Source organism: Corvus hawaiiensis, chromosome 30 (genome assembly GCF_020740725.1).
Source record: "Corvus hawaiiensis isolate bCorHaw1 chromosome 30, bCorHaw1.pri.cur, whole genome shotgun sequence".
NCBI lineage: Eukaryota > Metazoa > Chordata > Aves > Passeriformes > Corvidae > Corvus > Corvus hawaiiensis.
The window spans coordinates 15,473,279-15,495,543 of record NC_063242.1 but is presented as its reverse complement, the minus strand read 5'-3'; the positions used below and the strand labels follow the sequence as shown (position 1 = coordinate 15,495,543).

Here is a 22,265-nt window from a genome sequence, read left to right as displayed (position 1 = left end):
TGAAATGAGATGGTAAGGGAGGGTATACTCATCACCAAATCTCTCCGAAGGCAACAACACACCTTCATCACCATTGATTCAATGGAGAGGAAAAGTCCTGAAAGTCTTGTACTATTTGTTGCAATTTTCAACTAGTTTAGATGATACCTGGAGCTTTTGCAAATCCTTTTTATGGTCCCTTTGAGTTTAAACTCACTGCGTATGTACTCCTGTAGCAATACAATTTCCTTTCACCAGCAGAGCTCACTTCAGCTGTTGTTGGGTATTATTATACCTCACTGCTTCTTTCTTCTTCCATCAGCCCCTCTATATTGGATCTAAATGTCACTTACAGTTCAAGCTATTTGACTGCTCATCTCCCTGTACCCCAGAATAGCCCAGGAAGACATGAAAGTTCACAGGGGAAGGGACATCAAGAGGGTCCATTTTCTAGAGCACAAAAGAATCAGACCCCAAGAATCTGGTTAATAGATGTGAAAGTATCACAGGACGTTTAGGGCAGAGTAATTTGGTTAGAACTGTGTGATATGACTGCTCACACTTGGTGCCATGTGCAGCAAGAAATCATCCAAGTGGGCACAGATACTACTGCAAAATGTCACTCCTGCAGTGAAGTTGGTACCCTTTCTGAAAAGAGAGAGGCCAATCCTCACCACAAAGGAGATATAAAAGCTAAAACTTATTGTGAACATTATTTTTTTAACTAAGCAGAAAACAAGGACTGACATAAAAAGTCTTTATCAGTATTTTTGCAGCATACAAAATTTTCTGGTAGACTGGTAACTACTTCAGAGAAATCAGGAACCAAAATAAAAGTGATTATGAAAACATCCTTCAAATCTGAGTTGAAATGACAGCTTCTTTGCTTGTTTTCTTCTTTAGCTTGTTTGTTTGGTTTTTTTTAACTCACTCATGCTAATTGTCCTGCAGCCGTGATATGTACCAGATAGCCAAGAAAGCTGACATAGTGAAGTTATATACAGCATCCTTGTGACCTTTTTGCAGTGAAGATACATATCTGTCCAATAAAGCCCAGGCCAAATGACAGTGACAGCTGTCTTGTGGCATTCAGTTTGAATTGAACAGGTTTGCTCACAAGTCAGGAGCAAGTGTTTCATTACAGACTGTGCACCAAGATCAACATAAGCCCCCAAAAGTGAAACTTTCCCTCAGCAGCTGTGGAAACTGTTCCGGTGGACTGAGATGCACTTCACAGGCTCCTCCTTGTCTCCTTGCTTTGACTTTCCCACCTCCTGCAGGCTGTCATCCTCTGTTGGCATTTGCATATTGCAAGGGAATAAAATCTCAGTTCTCTCAGGAGTGAATCAGAGTGTTATGGGAACTGAGCACTCCAAGAACGAGGAGCGAAGGAGCATGGTTTTCCTTAGGAAAGGCCCAAAGCTGCCTGCATGGGAAGACGCCCTTCTCGCAGGGAGAGAGCCCAAGTCACTGCTGAAACGGGGATTGCGTTATGTCAGCTTGAGCCTCATAATGAAAGGGATGACCAGCACACCTGACTTCTTGTGGGGACTGCACGAGGTGCAGAAGCTGAACCTTTCACGCAACCAGCTGGTGGTGATTCCTCCTTCGCTGGGGAAGCTGGACAGGCTGGTAGTGCTGAACTTGGGTGGCAACTGCCTCAAGTGTCTGCCTAAGGAGATCGGGCTGCTGAGGAACCTGAAGGTCTTGTTTGTCAATATGAATTGCCTGAAAGAAGTGCCAGCAGAGCTCAGCTTGTGCAGGAAGCTGGAGGTTCTGAGCCTCTCACACAACTGCATCTCACAACTGCCTTTGAGCTTCACCGACCTGACAAGTTTGAGGAAACTGAACCTCAGTAACAACCGCTTTGTGCAAATTCCTCTCTGCATTTTCGCCCTGAGAAGCTTAGACTTCTTGCACCTAGGGTCCAACAAGCTGGAAAACATCGCAGAGAGTATCCAGTATCTGGTCAATCTGCAAATCTTTATTGTAGAAAATAACAACATACGCAGTCTGCCACGGTCTCTGTGCTATGTCAGCACCCTGGAGCTGCTGAACGTTGACTACAATGCCATCCAGAGCCTCCCAGAGGACCTGTACCTGCTGCGCCGGCTGCGCCGCATTGCCTGGAACCCGATGGACAAAGGCCTCCACATCGCCCACAACCCCTTGTCCCGGCCCCTGCCTGAGGTTGTTGAGGGGGGGCTGGACGTCCTCTTCAACTACCTCAGGGACAAAAAGGAGCACAACTGAGCTTCTGCTGAGCTTGGGATTAAGCCTGTCATCAAGACTCAATCACATCAGAGAGCTTTCCTGCACAGGCATTTCCACTTCATAATGCTTGGATTTTGAAGGCTGTGGATGGCTTTAGTAACAGTTGGAGGAAAGCAAGTAAAGTACAATGGTCTTGATTAAGTGTGTGAAGAGCAAACTTTCTAAAAATAGCTACCTCTGTAACCTTCACTGTTGTGATACTTGGGGGTTTTTTTAGAAGAAAACACAACAACAAACTTGTGATAAAATATTTGCTCTTCATTTGACAGAAACAAGTTAAAGCAGACTGCTGGATGTGCAGAAATGTGTATTTGACAGCTATTAGGTTGGAGAAATATTAATATAAATTAGACTTTCTCTCTGTGATTGCCGTTGCATTTCTACCCCTGCTCACTTCTTCATACACAGGTAAACCATGACATAAACAAACACTGCTATCTAAGTGAATCTCAAGGAAAATGTTTGCTTTGGGCAGTGAATATATCCTGAGCTATATTAGCTCACAGACAGTATATTACTGGCCAGTTCAATACCACTTGTTGTTTACCACACAGCTGTGCTCTGGCTTGTATAAATTACAGGTAGAGATTGCCAGTGATGAGGCAATTTCCCAGTTCTTTGGAAGTAGATCCCAAACTTCCCCAGAGCTCCTCGTACCCCTGGTGAGACAAGCAACCCTTCCCTGGAGCCTCCTAGGATGCTGACAGCAGTGCATCACAGCCGGGAGCAGCATCTGCACAAAGCAGAGAAAGGACTGTGGCTTCTTCCCTCACACAAAGGATGGAGTTGCTCATTGTTACACGTACAACTGCTCTCCATTCCCTTTCCCATATCCCTGCAATCCAAGCTATGGAGTAACTTTACTCAGGAGGCAGTACATCTCCTAAAGTTGAAATATTTCCTTCAGGAAAAGCAGCATCAACCCAGTCATCACCTTAAGTAAGAGCTTCAAAAACAAATAGTTATTTCTGGGATTTTCGGTATCAGCCAGCAGCATAAAAGTCAAGTCTTATGAGGTTTCTCATATTGATCTTCTGTGAATGTCCTTCATCAAAGTTTTATCTGGTAATAAAGAGGCAGTATGAAAGAGCTGTTAACAATTTATGCAACTTGGGTTTCTTGTTCCCTCACACCAGTGTAAAACAGAAGCAGCTCTGTTGAAATCAGTTGAGATAAATGCTTGTAATGGCAGTGTAAGAGAGGAATGAGACTGTAATTCTTGAGCTAATTATGAGTATTCAAAGCCATTTTCAAAGTGCTTCCTATGTCAAATCTCAGGAATCAATGATTACTTTCTAAAACATAATTTGTTCAAAATTATAGAAGGCTGTGAAAGACTGATCCTGCTTCTAGTGAAGTTAATGGGCAATCCCTGGCTGAGGGAAAAGCTCCTCAGCAGAGGTAGGAGCAGCCTGATAAAGCAGACAATTATGTAATTCATAGGTACATGTGAGTAAAGACAGCACCTTTGCGCACACTGACATTATCAGTGTGGTGTTGAATGCTAGCAATGAGGAATTGCTGCTCACAGAATATTCCACCCTGGGTCTGCCTGACCTGATATTTTATTGTGTTGGATTGTTTTGTGTATGATTTATATCTTAACTGAGAATTTCAGTGTTAGGCCTGGAAATCACAGTCTCCAAGTGTGCAGTCAAGGACAGATCTTATGTTTCTAGCAAACATTAAACCTTTTTGAAGGGCATATTTGCTCAAGCATTAAGCAAACAAAGCAAGAAAACAAATATTTTGTGATTTTTTTTACTTAATATATATTTCAAATGCAAAGATATTTTAAGTGTAGCTTTACATGTATTTATTTCACCTATGCAAAATTCCAAGTTTTTAATGAAAAATGCATCTAATAAATTAATATGTGATTCCATTAGCAACAAGGAATAAAGCTGCAATTATTTTTAGAAATACCAACAGATAATTCTTGGAGGGGATTAGGGACAGATTATTAACTTTTCTAAATGCTCATTTCATATCCCTTAGTCTGGCATTCACGTAAACACTGCAATATTGCTTTGCAGGAAAATTAGATGCCTATGGCATTAATCACCTGAAAAGATTTTCCACGTGTCAGTATCCAGGATTATATGACACCAGATAGCCTCTGATATGATCTGACCAGGAGAGGTATGCACAGTAATTTACATGGAAGATGTGAGGCTGGACTGCGTGTGTTCATTAGGATATCACTATGAGGGTGAGAAACAGTGAACGATTCAAGAAAATGATCTCCAGACAGAGGATTAAAAGGCAAATTTGACATAATCAAATGCATCTGCAAAAGCAGTTATAATATGAAGTGCAATACCAATAATTTAAAATTAAATTACTCAATTGAATAATAATGACCTTTTACTCAAGCTAATAAACCTTTGTAAGCATATGAAACACATAAAAGTGACTGCCTTTTTAAACAGAATAATAAAATTGATTGAATAAATGGTACTTTAATGTATAATTCAGATTTTACCATTAAGAAAATAATTTCTACTGATCTGCTTTAGTCTTTTTTTCATTCCTCAGCCAAGGCCCTTATAGAGCTTTCTCAAGAGATACAGAAAATTATCTCTCATGACTGAAGGTAGTGTTCTGAATTCTTCCTATAAAAAGAAAATATTGTATACCACTGTTATTGTATAGAAATATGCATGAGAGGCAACTAATGACATATGTACTTGCATCTGAGAGGGAGCAAGACAGAAGAAGCAAGCAAGGGCATAGGAGGGAGACAGAATGCATAATGTCACATGCTGGCTCTAGTTTTGAGCAGGGCATTAGAAAAGAATTGGTGGATCTCAGCGTTGTCATCTGATATTAGCTGTGCAGATGAAAAGGAAAAAAGGAACTGAAAGGCTGCAGGGCCTGTAGTCATATCTCATAATATATGACAACAGTACCACTTATGTGTATATCAAATGATACAAGTTTAATTTTATAATCTTTCAGAGAACTGTATGCAGAATATTACTCTTGTTTCTGGTAAGCACTGAAGTTTTCTTATCCTAAGCTTCACAGCAGCATAACATTTGATTCATCTACTATTTTTGGTGGTGGTAGTGTTCTTTAAAGGAATGGAAAATGTGGGTTCCACTGGTAGAAAGGATTCTTTTCTGGCATGGTGGCTTTTCTATGGCTGTTGCGCAGGGAGGCTCTCAAGGTGCTTAGAAAAACTCTTGATGTGGACAAAAGAAAAAGCAAAAAACAAGAACAAAGTAGAAAGAATATAGTCGGGGTCAAGCTGGCTGGAATAAATGTAATACACAATAGGGCTATAGAATTTTCTTCTCAGCTGTCATCAATCCCATCGGTGGTACATTTCGTCAGATCTGGTGAAAAGGTTCCACTTATTTTTATTTTAAATTGAAAAGAAAGATGCATTCTGTGAAAAATTTAAAGTCTAGTCAACAAGCTAAGCCTTTGAAAACTGGAAGGTTTCAGGCTTTTGGCCTAACCAAAGTTAGTGGTTCAACCTTTGACTGAAAGAAAAACATTTTCATCTGAAATATTGCTGTAATACCTGACTGGAAGTTAATGCTGAAATGTATTGTGCCTACTGCTCTGAGGCCACTAGCCAACTCTGGCACACGGGCCAAATTCTTAATGCCACTCGTGACTGGTAAATTCCCAAAATACACTGCCTTGCTCCAGCAGCCCTGTGGGGCACCCATGGGCATGTCACCTGGCCAGGAACACCAGCCCATTACAAGAGCAAAGCAGCAAGAACCTACAAAGACCCATTTCAGAGATGTGGAAAATTTCCAAGATGTGGACTGCAGTGGCATTTCAAAACAGAGTTTTGCAGAGTCCAGTTGAAATATCTTGAAATTCAGATTTAAAAGTTTATGATTATTAATCTGGTTGAAAAATGTGTCAGCTTCTTTTTACCAACTTGCCAATATTTTCTCCATTCTTTTTTGTTTTCATCAAAATTCCCCTCTCTTTTTGTCAACATAAAGAACAGTTTCTAATCATTTTACTACAAGAATATGCATTCTGCAGTTTAAATTTTTTAGAATATGAATGAATTAATTTCTTATTGTGCTTCAGATAGCTTCAGGAAGCCAGATCTTTCAGTTGGTAATTCTAAATTAGTGAAGGAGGATGAATCTAAAAAATATTACATTGACTCTGGAGAGATTTGGACTTGTCATTTACTTCACTAGGCCAGCACATTACTTGAAAAATATACCACAGCATTTAAGTTCTGCAAGCAGAAAAACCATTGATACTTCAGCTTATTTCTTTAAACAGTGAAAAAACAGAAGCCTCAAAGGTCTTCAGCACATGAGAAATAAATAGAAGTAAAGAAAGAAAGTAAGCAAGAAAGCAAAGAAAATTAACTAATCATCTGGGCATTATGATTTCACCAAATTTCAAGGGCAAATTTGCTTCACAGCCTTCAGATAGCAGCTCTTAAGTGATTCAAGGAGTGTTTCAGGCTGAGTGGCCGAGTTCTAATAAGTATGCATGAAAATAATTATATAAAAATAACAATATATAATAATACATAAAATATTAAGAAAACATGTATATTATTATGTCACATGTTCTTCTGCCATTCTCACATGTGGGAGCTGAAATCTTGAAATATTTACAGACAAAAGAAAACTTCTGACTCTAGAAGGGCTTGTATTGATATGAGAATATATACTTCTTCCATTTTATATGTGGCAAAAACCAGATTTAATAAATCAGTAAATGTTTAAATGGGAATAAGGCTTTAGATATATCGGTACAGAGGTTGACTTTAATACTCACACATGGAGTAAGTCTGAAATTCCTTTTATAAAATTGCATGATCATTCCTCTGTACAAGTAAGAGGCAGAATAGTAATTATAAAATATGATCCTCCCTCACTGATTCCATGCATTTATCTGCGGTGCAACAAGAGCCAGCCAGCCTTCAAAAACTGCCCCTCAGCACTGCCCAGCAGAACTGATAGCATCCTGCACCAGTACAGCCACCTTTGCAGGTGTTTACTTTGCAGTGTTTAATGACAAAGCCTGAAATTTATAGTCCAATGTATGTGGAGTCACATCATGCATGGCTAAAAAGGTGGTTTCCAGCAAAGCAGGAAATGTATCAACAACTTCAGAAAAGGTCACTGCAAATTATGCTGCACCATAAAGTGAGCTTACCCAGGCAGAGTGAAAAGAAGACCAAAGGGCAAAGCTTTATGTTTTCCTAGGGCTCAGAGGAGTTTCAGATAGCATAAATTCATTGATGGATAGCCTGCTTTTAATTTCTACTTCCCAGACATTAAAAACCAAAAATTACTCTTTTGATACAACTCTCTGAGGGAAATAAGTATTGCTTCACTTTCTCCAGCCTTTGCATCATTGGTGTGTTCACAGAAGCAATGAATTGCTTTTCTCCTTCTGCAAAGGCAGCTTTGCCGGGTGTGAGTGGGCATCAAAATGTACACAGGGTCTTATCTCTCACCCTGCAGGGAAGGAGTGCAGGACAGAGGAGCCTGACAGGCTCCACAACCACTGGTGACAGGATGAGTAACCTACCCAAAACTGGTGTCATGCTCACGACACCAGCTTTATGCACTTGCCTTCAAGGTATCAGGCAGCGGTTATTCTCCAGACACTGTTTCCATGGTTGATAGAGAGAGATGGACACAGAGAGCTCCAGGTCATCTGCAGACTAATTTAAGCATGTAAAGTAAGGTCAGTGAAGCTGTAGGGTACCAATGCCTTCCTCTGACTGGCCTTCCTTGCCTCTGCAGCATGTGTGCAGCGGGCACAAAGCACCCTCTCTCAGTATAGTATAACATTCAGATTTGCTGAGATGTGTCAGAGAAACAACACACCTGCAATGCTCTGTGACAGATACTTCTGATGTCAGAAAATCCTTTCTCCCTAGCTATTAAAATGCTCCACCTCAAAACAGGTGTAAGCAGGACACGTACAGAAGAAGTCCCTGTATTTTTAGAAACAGCATTCCAAAATCAGCTAAAAGAAACTACCAAGTGAGTAACAGGAAAATGGTTACAGTAAAAAATTGCTTCTACCTGGAAAACATGGCTATTATCATTATACTTTCCTTGCTTGTTCTTTGTCTTTTCCTTTTTTTTTTTAACATAATGAAAGTCTGTGTGTGTATGTATATAGAGTTTCTGTACTGGCCCATGCATGTATACATAGTTTCACTACAGGGAACAACAGAAGCTATTAATAGTTCCTAAATTGTTTGTGTAAATAGAGAAGTCTGTCTCGTATAGAGTAATCTAGTGCCCTGTGAATGGCACTGATAGGAGAGCTGAAGAGTACAGAAGAATAAAACCTTCACTTTGGGAAATTCATTCAACCAAGCATGACTTGGTTAAGGTAATGCCTTTCCACAGCTATTGCTATGCACAAGGGTCCTCTATATCTTTCAGCACACTTACATTCTCTTTCCAGTTTGAAAATAACACTGTGAAGAATGGCATTTGTGTGTTCTGTCTACTTACAAATGAAGCCACAAAAATACTAACTTTGAGTTCAATTCACTAAATGATATCACCTTAAGCACATGTGTGTATGTTTGGAGGTATTTGGGAGGTTGTTACCATGTTTTGCAATGTAGTATATGAAGAATATATATGAGCCAACTGAAAAGTAGCATATTCTGCAGCAAATAAAATGCTGGTAATTTAGCATCAAAACAGGACTTAAAACATGTGACGGTTAATCATGTTGCTTTTGAATTACTTACACATCCGTTTTCCTGTGTGTTTTTTACCATTAGACATCAAGAAGTTCTGTGGCATTTTTATCAATCTATGTGGGGATTTAAAATATGGAAGAATTCATATTTGGTCTTTTTTTGATTGATCAATAATCATGCAAAAAGACATATTCATTTTCTGTCACAAAACATTTGGTAGCTCTCACAGGAAACTATTTAAAATGCATTCTTTATCCCATAAAAGAAGAAAAGAAGTTAAATTCTACAGAGCCTGCTTGTCTGAGAAAAATGTATGTATCTGACACCAAACTGAATGCTTCTGGAGCCTATTTTGGCCTGGATGTGTGTAGGAGGTTCAAATGGAATTTCCACACTCAATTGTCTGGGCTGCTCCTAGAGAGAGTTGATTCAATATTTTACTTAACTTCAGAAAAACTTTAGTAGGTGGTTGTTTGTAAAAAGCTGATGTATGTCTTTTAACCTTGCCCTTCAACGTCCATATTTTATTTGGATAAGCAAATATAACAGTCTTTACTGTGAGTCTACATAGCCTCTTCTTATACTGTGTAAAAACATAAAGCCAGTATCACACAGACTTCAGGTACTACATTTTCTAGTCCCACTTGGAGGACCAGAGATTGCTCTGGTCTAAACGATGCCCTGGAGACTGGGAAACAGAAAGGAAATTATTGCTCTTAGTAAGAACTGGTAAATTTTCAGTTTCACAAAGCTCATATCAGAGGGAGAGTTAATTTATTTATCATTTGGCTCAAAGTTATGAATTTACAGCAGTTAAGATGTTTCATCTTTCTTGGACTGGCATGCAGATATTAGAGTGCATGGGTGAGAAAATTCATCCAGCATGTCCAAATCCTGATAGGGACTAACCTTAGGGGAGAATGTGGAAATTCACTAGAGACTCAGAATTCTTCCTGATGTCTCAGGTGTCCATTAGAGAGGCTATTTAATGTTCTTTAGCAAGGCTAATACGTTGCAAAGCAGTGACATTTCAAGATTTCTCCATGAAGCTAATAGCTTTTCTCAGCAAGTCATTTTCACATTTACATCAATTCAGCACAGTCTAGATTTGGATAAAGACAAGCATCGCTTTTCTCTTGCCAGTGTTGCCAGGGTGATGATCACCAAACTGTCCCAACAGTCCCTGCTCTCTTGTACTCCCCAAACCAGCAGCTGGCTGTTCTGAGGAGGGCTTAGGATTGTGTGCACATTCAACAACAAATGCACAGCAGAAAAGCCCCACGGTTGCCTTGCCACAGTTGATACAAGCAACCAAATATTTTAAAATATCAGATAATTAATAAATACAAGGGGGGCAAAGGAGAAAGGATTACCACTTTAGAGGATGTTGCTAGACATTTCATCACTGTAGTAAGAAGCCAGGAGAACTGATGTACAGTTTTTTTCTGTACTAGTTATCTGCATTTTCCCATTAATTCTGTTGCCTTTTCCTCTGATTTGTCCTTCATTCTTTTTTGATTATGCTTTCTCTTTCCTATTGCTCCCCACTCTCCTTCCTTTTTTTTTTTTGTTTTCTCTCTTTGTTTCTTATTAATGAGTTTCAACATTTTTAATTAAAGTTGACTGCTTGACTGATGCCAGTTCAACTCTCCTTTTCTGGATTTGGCATCCAAATCAAGTTAATCATTAGTAGACTCCTCTCTTCATTAACTACACAGAGTGATAACAAAAAAAAAAAAAAAAAGAAAAAGACAACTAGAATAAGTGAAAAATGGAGAACAAACTTCAGGGAGCAGCAACTAGTCTGAAGAGCAGAATATACTTTGCACTTAGTGTCATTTTTCTGTGTCCCTGTACCTCCTAAATCCTCAGTTTCCAATATGATTCTAGATGGACATTTATCTTAACCAGCTCCTGAAGGGCTATTGCAATGTTAAAGGTACAGGAAAGAGTCCGTGAACCACCATGAAGAAGTCCTGTCCTCTCCTGACATTCTCCAGAGATCCCTTCCTGTTTCCTGTGAAGCCCCCCATAAATTCACCGTCTCTGTTACTTTAGAAGTGAGGAATTTTGGACCCCTGTGGTCCTATTGCTACAGAATGATTTAGAAACACATAAAACAAGAACAGATTTTACCATGTGCTGTAGACAGTGAGATTTATGTCAATATCTCTCTCTCTACTGTAAAAATATGCCTGCCTCCCTCCCTTTCACCTGTGTGGAATGTACTCCTACGTAAGGGAAGCTGCAGTCTGAAGCTGGAGCAACGATGCATAGCCACAATTACAGACAGCAGTAACAATTACGCTGTTCACAGACAGCTACTCACGTAAACCTCAGGACAGAAGGCAAAAAGGTAGAATAAAGAAAGGAAAGACAACAGGATCCAGTAAGGAGGCACAAATTTGCTTACATGGTTTGGAGTGACCTAGCTGCTGTGCATGTGTGGTGTGAAGCTCAGAACTGCCCTGCCATGACTATCAGGTGATTTTTTTGGGGGAGGGGGTCTCCTTGCATGAGGTACTCAGCCCAGCAAAGCAGGACCAAGGGAACAGCTCCTCCCAGCTTTACCACACTGCTGAGAACAGTGGGGGCTGCAGGTGTGCAGCAGTGAAGAGGGAGGGACGCAGGGTACACAATGCTTTATGGTATAAGGTGCTGTAACGGCATAACAGTAAAATTAATTCACTAGTTCTGGAAGGAATCAGTCAGTGTGGAAAACAGTGTTGTTGCTTGCTGCTGGGTGCCTGAAGGTGCATCCAGCTCTGTGGAAGGTGGTGCTGCATCAGTTTTACATTTAAAGAAGGGCACCAAAACTCTTCTGCCTCCAAGGAGAACCTCCTGTTTCAGGATCCGTAGAAACTCGGGGATAGATCTGAACTGACTATGACAATCTTAAAGTCCCTCTCAGCCTGACACTACAAAATATAAATCAAACCACTGTACAGTATCACTGAGAAAATGCAGTTAGAGTCCTAGCAGGGAAATAATATGACTAGAAGGACATTTTAATACATTATACTCGTTACATGGTAGTTTGATGTCAAATATATTAAATATTAAACAAAATATAATAATCCCTCTAGTAATGTAAAAATGTTCACATTTTTAATCTAGAGATCTCACTGACGAGGCATGATTGTTCAACATCCTAGAAGGCAGCTTTCTAAATTATGCTATTCCCTGTGGCAAGTGCAGGACAGATCACAGACTTAATGGAAGGAGCATTTTCATTTTCCCTGTTGCACAATGGGATTTACATTTCAGCCCTCCAGCAAGCAGAGTTACTCATGATACCTTCTAAATTAGTACCACCTCATAAGTTGCAATCAGGGTACCTCCTAAATTAACAAGTAATACATTTAGGAATCCCTCAAAGGCTCATTATCTCCTGTCTAATATATTATTATCACTGTGTATAATTTCTGACACAGTGTGCCCACCCCTTCTTCTAGGGAAACATTCCCATAGGTTAAATAGGGCATTGTAGAGGTCCATTTCTGGCTCCCCATTATACTTCTGTATCTACAGAGGAATTAAGGATAACTGCAAAAGAATAATTCCTCTGGCCTTTCAGTTTATGTACTTTGGTACTTGCAGAATAACAGCAGAAGTGCTGGTTGATTATGTCATCATTTCTATTTGGTAGTACAAAAATAAATGCTATATTCATAACCCCATCTTCAGATAAAAGAGAGCTGTCATTCCAAGGATAGGATATCTGCTTCCATATCCCAAACCCTCCTGGCTGTTTTAGGTACCTGCATTGCTGAAGCCACCTTTGAGCTGCTCATGCACCTCCGCGTTGCCACTCATGATAGCAGCAGGAAACAACACAGGGAGAAGAAATGCTGATACTACAGTTCCCGTTGGGAAGTAGCTGCTCATTAATATGCTCTCAGGCTGTCACACTTTGAGATGTTGGTCAAAGGTTTCTGCAAAGCTGAAAATCAAGAAATGTGCACCTCTTCAGCCCTGTCTGAGCTAAGAATTTAACTCCTTGCTGACAGAACACATAAGCAGAAAGAGCAGCACTCACACAGGTTAGCCAGAGCATGGAGATATTGCTAAAAGCTTAATACAGCCCCTCAAACCTTGTCTGAGTTCTCCCTCCATCTGCTTTTACCCCAGAACATGCTTGTGGCACTGGGATTCAGTTGCTTCAAAAGGCTTTGTTCACTTAACATCAGTGTCAGATGTCTTCATTCCACACAGAGGGGTGCTGGCAGCAGAAAGCTGTTCCTAGGCAAACTGGATCCCCTACAGGCATTTGCTGTGACAAAGGCACCTGAGACTGGGCCTGGTCATCCGTGGCTTGCAGGGGTTACAGCAACTCCTCACTTCCCAGAGACAGCTCCCACACCCATTCCTCACTGAAGTTCAGTTCTACTTTCCCCCAGCAAGTGTTAGGCAGAGCAAATGCTGAAATTTCTGACTTCAGACGGAATAACCATAACTGTATTTATTTAGGGTTTATTGTGCTAGCTGGAATAAATTGCATCTGTGAGCTTTTAATAATGTTTTTAACTGTAGTTAATAAGCATTGGCACAAAGATGTCCATCACCTTCTTGGAAAAGGGCAGCAGAGAGTTTACACAATAGGAGGGTAGGGTTTCTTTCAGGCTCACAAGAAGTCATATATTATATTTCTTCATGGAGACACCTTCCAGCTGCTCAGTGAGGTAACAAAGAAACAAATCCATCTACAGACTCCCTGTTAGTTCTTTTGTGTATAGCCACCATTTGCATTATAAACAATTTAACAAAGACTCATTGAGCTAATTTTAACCCTACGACTTTGATGAGTTTAGTCCATTGACTTTGTGGAGGCAAATACAGAGCTGAGTCTTGTTTTTGATTAAGCTCATGAGTACAAAAAACTCTCTCAAAAATTGCCACTGTTGGACCTCAGCCAGCAGAGGCCCATAAGCAAATAATGGGAACTTGTTATTACTCTTTGATTATAACTGTCTGTTGGCTAATTACTCACAAAATGAGTGTCTCTTCTTTTTAATAGATAATCTTGCATCTATTTTTAAAGAACAAAGCCTCTGCTCTCAGTTTCTGAAGGCCCCGCTAACTAGTTTAAATATGGTAGATTGAATTCCAGTATGACTAAATTTGATTTGCAACAAGAAACAGATCAACAGATTTTTCTTATCTCAATGTAAATGTTCCTCATTCATGTGAATTAAGAGTCTCCGTAAACTCTGAGTTGACTCTCACAAACTCCTAGAATTCAATTTCCTGAGCAGGAGACAGTATAGATTAGTTTGATTTCTAATAAATTTCAACCCTCCCAAGGTAGATACTGCCAGCAGTGTCTCCTTTTTCAGAGCTGTAGATCTTAAAATATAGGAGTCAGATACTGAGGTTAATAATTAATGTGAAGCCTCTAGATCTTACAGCTACTCCAATCTAAAGTAATCATGTAAACTTCCAAGAAGCCAAGAAAGAGTCCAAATCAGAAAAAATGCATCCTTGATGCAGCCCATGTGTGCTAAGGCAGACATTCAGGTACCTTAGTGATGGAGCATGTGTTCATTCATGACCAGTAGAAACTGGGATTCATATTCTGAACCCATGAAGGAGCTGACTTCAGTCCTTGGAATTTATCCCTCATCACAGCAAATCCTCTATCACAAGCTTTATCACTTTCTGAAATTCAAATTTGGACCCTTAATTGTGAAGATCAGGTCTGCAATATGAAGCATCTCTGAGTTACCACACAGCATCTGTTGCCCCAGAATCCCACACTGGCTAATTCCAGAAGTCTTGCCTCCATGCATCGTGAATGAGTCTAGGAACAGTAGCAGAGGACATGGAGGACAGCTGGAAAGTCTGCAAATCAACAGAACACCAAAGTTGAACACCCCGAGCAGACAAATTGCAGGGATCCAGTAGCACATGTACAAAAAGAGTGGGTGCCTCAGGAGTGGTCTAATGAGGAAAATTAGTAGATGCTGGAGTATGCCAAGAACAGCCTTTTGCCTACAAACATTTCTGAAGCCAAATGTCCTAGTATGGGGGATTTTTTTAATGGAGCCTCTTAAATTAGCACCTCCTGAGCTAATGATGTTAGACTATCCATCCTGGAAAACATCCTTAAGAAAGAGGTTAAACATCCAGAAGGAGGTCACATCTAAGGGAATCATTTCATCAAAACTCCATTCCTGCTCCGTCCTGAATATGTTTTTGGGGAACTCTTTAAAAAAGTGAGAGTGTTGAGTAAAGACTAAAATTATTAGATGCATAAACATGAATATGTGGATTATAGCATTAAATCCACCAGAATTGTGCATGGAGTGGCTACACCTGTATTTTATGACTTCTGTCAGTTTCAATATTTAGAAATTAGTTTTGAGAGCCATGATGGAAAGCATTATAAAAATTCATAATATTGATTAGACTTTTCTGTTATAATTGCTTCAGATAATATAACATATAAAGGCATTCAGAGATGTAATGAACACTGTGAAAAGGACTGTGTATAAAAATATGGATTGAAACTGACACCAGATTTGCACGAGTAACAGAAAGCCCTTTTACAAGGTGACAGAAATACATCATAGGAAAGGGATTGGACAGCAGCTGTTTGGTTGCTTACACGTTCACAATGCCTGTCTCACTGACAGACAGCTTTATAGTGGACTGATCCTTCAAAAGTGTCTGAGCACAGGGTCCTGCTACACTGAGGGAGAGAAAATATTTTATTTATTTATTTTTCCAAATGGGGAATGCCTCTAGCAACAATAGTCCAGACATGTTTTCTCAGGGGGCCTGTATACACAGCTGGGTACATAGGCTGGGCCAGAGGGAGGGCTGGATTTCATCTTGCCCTCCTCAGCTCGGTGCTACGTGGGGGCTCTCAGATTTGCTGCCATCGCTGCAGCAGAGCAGGAGACAGCTAAAATCATCTGGCTTTCACAGGGGAGTACGCAGCAGATGGCACTGTTGCTTTGGCAGTCCTGCAGTTTCTTTTCCCCTTTGTAGGAAGTCGCAGGCACAATTTTCCTTCCAATCCTCTCTCTTTCCGTGGCATTTTACCCCATTTTTGTGATCGGGTCCATCCACATCCAAGTGTGACGCTCCAGTGCCAGGGTCCCTCAGTGTGAGCATCACCTGGGCAGCCCTGCTTTCACCCCACTCCTTACTTGCCACCACACCAACTCCTAACATTTGCTTTATGTAGGGAAAACCTTGCTTTTGCATAATAATTTATTCCCATTGGTTCCCGTGTATGACAAATTTAATTAGTTTGTTACATTTCAGTAGTGTTTTTTCTCAGACATTAATAGCATCTTGGGGAAGCTGAGCACGTTTCTGCCATGTCTTCTCACTTGCAGCACACATGGACTTTTATCTCTTTCCATAACTTTGTCTCAGTGATTTTTTTTTCCTTTGTTTTTTCATGCAAGGTGCCTTGATGTTTATCTCCATTCATTTTACAATTTTTATGCCAAGCAATTTTTTAAAAGGCTAATATTTCTGGGTTTGCCTTACCTCTTTATAACCTGTCATTTAGATGTTAAATTAGTTTAGACTTTCCTAGATGTGTTTTAATTAGAGAGATACTTGTTTATTTACCACTAACTGCATATGCATGAGCTGGCTTTTTAATGCAGTTCTATCCTGAAAGCTGCTGAACACATCCACTAAAATCAACCAGCATCAAGGCAATTGGAACCTTATTGAAGATAAAGTCTTAAAAGAAAAAAAATAGAGGAATTGCAACTGCTTTCTGTCTGTCCTGGCAAATGCTTAACTCCACCCTTTTAAAAACCATAGACTTGGTGTCAAAATGTGTGATCCTGAGGTCCCTGGTCACCTGCATGGAAACTGAAACCCACTATTTGGCACCACTTAAAAAAAAAGTTTGGTGTTTCAGATCAGGAAGGTGAGAGTCCCACAAGGCGAACGGGAGCTGCCTAGTGCAGATAGGAAACCCTGGGCACACAGGGGTGTCTGAATCCTTCCCCACAGCTCACATCCTGTGTCCTGAACCGAAGTTGCCAGCAAGAGCTGCTGTGCCCCTGAATCCAACAGGTAGAACACTTGTCTGAGGGTGGTGACCCACATAGCTTCTTTGCTTGGGCTGGACACAGAGCACTGTTTTACTCTGGAACATGGGAGGAACGTGGGAGGTGCGGGTACTGGCACATAGTTTATATTTGTCTGAGTAGTAGGAAACCTTCCCACCAAGCTAAGATTTCCCATACCATATTTTTATCTCTTCCTGTGGAAGTGTGGGAACAGTAAAAAAATAAAAGTGACCTTCATGGAAGATACAATGTCAAAGCAAGCCTGACTTGGGATCCTGGACACCAGCATCCACTCAGGTGGTTGAGGCATTGGTCTTCTTTGCACCTCAGCTTCCCAGTACGTTATGTCAAAAAGAAGGTGGTAAAATGCCACCAGGATTAAGTGACTGCTGAGTGCCAAGATCACATCATAGTTTTGAAATTAGGCACTAAATCCTGTTTTGATAACCAAAGTTATATCTATGGTGTGGAAGCCAGGAGTCCTTTGCACCTTCTGTTGTTGAGGTAAACCATAATCATACTCTACTGTCATTTTGAGATCAACTATTCTGTCCATCGTCTTGTTGAGGGTCCCTTTGTGCTCTGAGTTTCTTGCAGAGTGATGCAGTGAAATTCAGCATTTCCCAGCCTAGATGTGGTGGGCACAAGGTTTACTGAAAGTACTACATTCCTGATCACCTTTGCCTTGTAGCTTTGAGCTAGAAGCAAGTGAGCACCAGCAGTTCAAGATAGATTTTGCGACTGTCTGAAGCCCACACATCTTCCAGAATTTTAAATCTCAATGAGCCTCAAATCTGAATTTGAAACACCCATGACTGCAGGTGCAGGAGTTTCCTGGCTGCTAGGACAATGCAAAGTACAGGAACTACTAATTTGGCATGAAATTCTAAAATCTGTGCTGCCCTTTTGACACCCTGTAAATGTTTGGTCCTTTTTTTTTGTTATAGGAGTTAATTGACATTAAGGGATTTAGAGAGTGAAGACCTATACTTAGTTCCTCACTTCAGTTTCCCTCAAAATCCAGGAATTTCCCTCACCGTACAGAAATATTAATCCTCTTTAGGAAAGAAGTGTTGCCCTTTTGGTTTGTTTCTGGTTGCATTTAGCATAAAAATTAATTTTACTATGAAAGCAATCTCAAGAAAAAACTGTGTGTGTGTTTTCTAGGAGAATGAACACGGAAGAAAAATCAGGCAAAACAAAGGAAAATAAAAGCAAAATCTTTAGACTGATTTATGTAATCCTTACTCACATGAATATTAACTGGAACTATCCACATGAGTAGATGTTGAAAAAGCAAATCAGTATCTCTTAGGCTTGCTTTTGTTTGAAGACAGCTGGAAAACAATGTATTCTTTAATGACATATGTGTGTTAATACAAATTGTATACTCTCCACTAATCTAATACTCATGAAATGAGCACATCCATCATGGAAATTAAACAATAACTTCTTACTTGAACAAATTCTGCAATGAATATGTTACAAAAATAATTAACAGATAATGTCAATTGGCTAGAACTTTATCATAAGAGAATGGTCTCCATTTGTAAGAATAAAAAAGCCTAAGACAAATCATGGGAAGTTATAAAATAAAATCCCAGGAACAGTTTTTCAAACTATGAGACATATTCTTCTACAATATTTTATTCTATTGATATTGTTTCTATTAAATCACTTGACTGAGGATTGCTTTAGACAGCTGAGTGCTAATGGTCCTCAGTAACATTTTGGAAAAATGTGGGTCTTGATTAGCTTCAAGAACATTTTTTTTCTCCTAGCCAATAGTCAGCTCTATCAATAAAATAATAATTTCTTATTAATGGCCTATATATATTTGAAGAAGAAGGTTATTTGATTTCTTTATATAGTTAATTAGACATGACAAGACATGCTTTGAATACATCACCACCCACTCATTTCTTCAGCAATGTCCATAAGAAAGGAATAAAAGAGGTATTTTCAAGCATTAAAAAAACTCTTGCTAATATTTGGTTTCAAATACATGAAGATGTAGGTTTGGTTCTTATTTAATCTCAAACTTTTCCTCAGGGCAGAAAACACTGATATTTTCATTCCTCTTAGGTATACTGGATTTTGCCATATTTTCTTGATATTGGCTGCCTCATCTCCTGCACCGCAAAGACAAGCAATGTTCTGCAAAAATACAAAATGCCTAATAGCCTCTGGAATTCTGCTCAGAGCTGGAAGCCAGCATTTAACTCCCAATTCTGCCAAGTTGTGTGTATGTTTCCTAGTAGTTCCCAGCCTTTGTTTTAGACTTACAGCTGCCATTCTAGGAAGATAACATATTTTACAAATAATTTAAGTGAGAAGTTGCACAGGTTTACCTCACATAGAGGTGGAGCCAGAAATCCATATTCAAATCATCAAGAGCCCTGATGTAGTTAGAAAGTCTAACACTGTGCAGAAGTCAGAGTACTGGCTATGAGAAACACAATTTCAGTTCTCTGCCATAGCCAGTGAAAATCAAATTCTAATTTTTCATGTCACAGAGAATCCTGCTACACGCTCAATTTAAGCTGATTGCCTGGAATAGCTAAGGAGAAGAAAAGCTGGAAAGTCTGAGCACTTGTCAGTAAAGGCATTTCTTCTTGAAAAAGAGTTTCACACATCTGCGAGAATCATTAGAAAAAAACTTCCTTCACCTGACTTAGAGGTGACCATGTAGGTCTTCTGCAGGTACAGGTAGGATCTTCTGTGCTCACTTTTCACCTCTTCACTTTTGTGTGTGTGTGATGTAATTGCTTCAACAGCAAGTGGATAGGGAGCTGACACCCGTGACTAGTTTATTAGCTAGTTTATGAGCTAGGACAGTCATTCTTTTGTCAGGGTCACAACAGAGGAGAGAACTGAGCCTCAGTTTCCAATTTGCAAGGTGAGAGCTTTCAGCTTGAAGTATATCATAGAATCATAAAATATCCTGACTTGGAGGACTCCTACAGGGATCACTGAAGTCCACCTGCCTGCTCTGCACAGGACAGGCCCAAGAATCACAGCATGTGTCCAAGTGCATTGTCTAAACACTTCTCGAACTCTGTTAGGCTTGGCGCTGTGACCACTTCCCTGGGGAGCCTGTCAGCACTCAACCACCCACCTTTTCCTATGATCCAATCTAAACCTCCCCTGACTCAGCTTTGCACTGTTCTTTCTGGTCCTGTCACTGGTCACCACAGAGAAGAGATCAGTGTCTGCCCTCCTCTTCCCCTCACAAGGAAGTTGCAGACCACAATGAAGTCTCCCCTCAGCCTCCTCTTCTCCAGGCTGAACAGACCAAGTGACCTCAGCCACTCTTCATATGGCTTCGCCTCAAGTCCTTCACTGTTCTCATTGCCTTCCTTTGGGTGATTTCTAATAGTTTTATATGTTTTTTATATTGTGGCCCCCCAAACTGCCCCCAGCACTCAAGGTGATGCTGCCCCAGAGCAGAGCAGAGTGTGACAATCCCCTCCCCTGCCCGGCTGGTGATGCTGTGCCTGATGCCCCCAGGACAGGGTTGGCTCTCTTGGCTGCCAGGGCACTGCTGGCTCATGTTCAACTTGCCATCGACCAGGACCCCCATATACCACATATATATATATAAAATATGTATACATATATACTGTGTAAAGTGAGAAGAATAGCCTCTTTTAAGGAGAACTAGTGAGTACTCAGGTTGTATAGACAGTCAGCTCTGGCTAATGGCAACTGGTGCTTCCAGGGACCATCTACTGCATCAAACTCCTCACATGTGGGGAGTTGGTAGACACAAGTCCCAGCAGCTTGCAGAGTTTTGATGTCTCTGAGGATCTGATGAACATGAGCCCCTGATAATTACTACTTGGACTTAAATCCAAGATAAAGTTTAGAACCAAGCTGAAGCAATTATTACCTTCTCCAGATGTTGTAAATGTTCTGATTGATGATATAAATGCCATTAACAATAAGAGGTTTTAGTTTGAGTGTGTTTTTTTTAGATAGTAGTGGCACTTGTACACAATGAATTATTTGACTCATTATTTTTACTTTGACATTGTCATTAACTGTAGCTATAAAAAATGCATTTTACCTCTTTTAAACCTAATCTTGCTTTCATTTAAGTTAATGGCTAAATTGCTATTGACTGTGGTAGAAAGAGCTCTATGCCTCTATATATTAAACTGCTGTAATGTAATTGCTTCACTGCATGGATCAGTGTTTGTAATACAGGATTTAAGTTAATAATCCTTTTTATATTGCTATATATGTGAAAGGCAAACTTATAATATAGCAATAATATGGTCAGTGTTGTCAATATGAAAGATTAAATCATACAACTTGCATTTTCCATAATAAACGTGCAGATTCTAATTAGAACTAAAGTGAGCACTGCCTATGGATTTATCTTAACTCATAAGGATTATCTTCTGCTTTATAATATGAATGCAGGCTTTATAAATTGAAAAGAAATAATGAACTTCCAGGTTGATTGAAGTTGTCAGAGTAACTGGGGCAAGTTACAGCTTGAAGCCCATAGGCGAAGAGGGTTTTAAAAATATATCCTTGCTTATCTTAACTCACATTCTGCCTCATTTGGTAGGCTCAGGGCTTCACCTCTGCGAAAGAAAAGATGTGGTACATCATGTTTTGAAGAACATAAGCAGATTTGATAGAAGTCTGGAAGTAAGGACCTACTTTCTTGAAAATGGAAATTTAAGACTGCATGGATTTCACTCCTGCCTCTCAAGCAATCATCTTGGACCATCTTTCTTGGAAAAAAAGACACTCATTTCAGGTAAGTTCATTGTTAACACTTTATATTCTGACTTTTCTTGAATCAATAAATACTTCTGAATTTGCAACAAGCATGCAATATATTTGGCAATGTTGCACAAGGCCTTTGAAAAGGGGCAAATCAGTATTATTTGTGTAGTCAGACCAAGCAGATGTTTGTTATCACAAATCTGAAGTAATTTATTATTGAGGTCATAGGGCATTAATAGATCAAGTGTCTGGTAACAGGGACAATATTTCTCTCTTTAGTTTGCTACGTAAGTAAATATGCTGTCTAGTAGATAATTTGGAAAGAGACTATAATTTAGTCAACATAAAAAAACTAAAACACACTGGAGATAGGTATGTAGAGACTTCCACAGATAAAAACTAACATTTCATGAGAAGGAACTAGTTCTGGTTTATGCTGCCACTGCCAACTCAGAAGACAGCCACTGAACACTAAACTACTCATTAATACTATCACCACAGGCAAAGGTTTACCAGCAAAAACACTCTAGCATGCATTTACAGGGGAACTATTC

The 22,265-nt window shown here is 39.8% G+C and overlaps 1 protein-coding gene across 1 annotated transcript; it reads left to right on the top strand.

Moving 5' to 3' along the window:
- Nucleotides 1-1,203: 1,203 nt before the first annotated feature.
- Nucleotides 1,204-4,630, top strand: LRRC30 (leucine rich repeat containing 30). Its single transcript, XM_048289161.1, has one exon. The coding sequence runs from the start codon at nt 1,204-1,206 to the stop codon at nt 2,230-2,232; it is 1,029 nt and encodes a 342-aa protein (XP_048145118.1). The 3' UTR covers nt 2,233-4,630.
- The last annotated feature ends 17,635 nt before the right edge of the window (nt 4,631-22,265 follow it).

Bases quoted from the DNA above. Each gene is read 5' to 3' on its own strand.
- LRRC30 (XM_048289161.1), top strand. From the start codon at position 1,204: ATGCACTTCACAGGCTCCTCCTTGTCTCCTTGCTTTGACTTTCCCACC.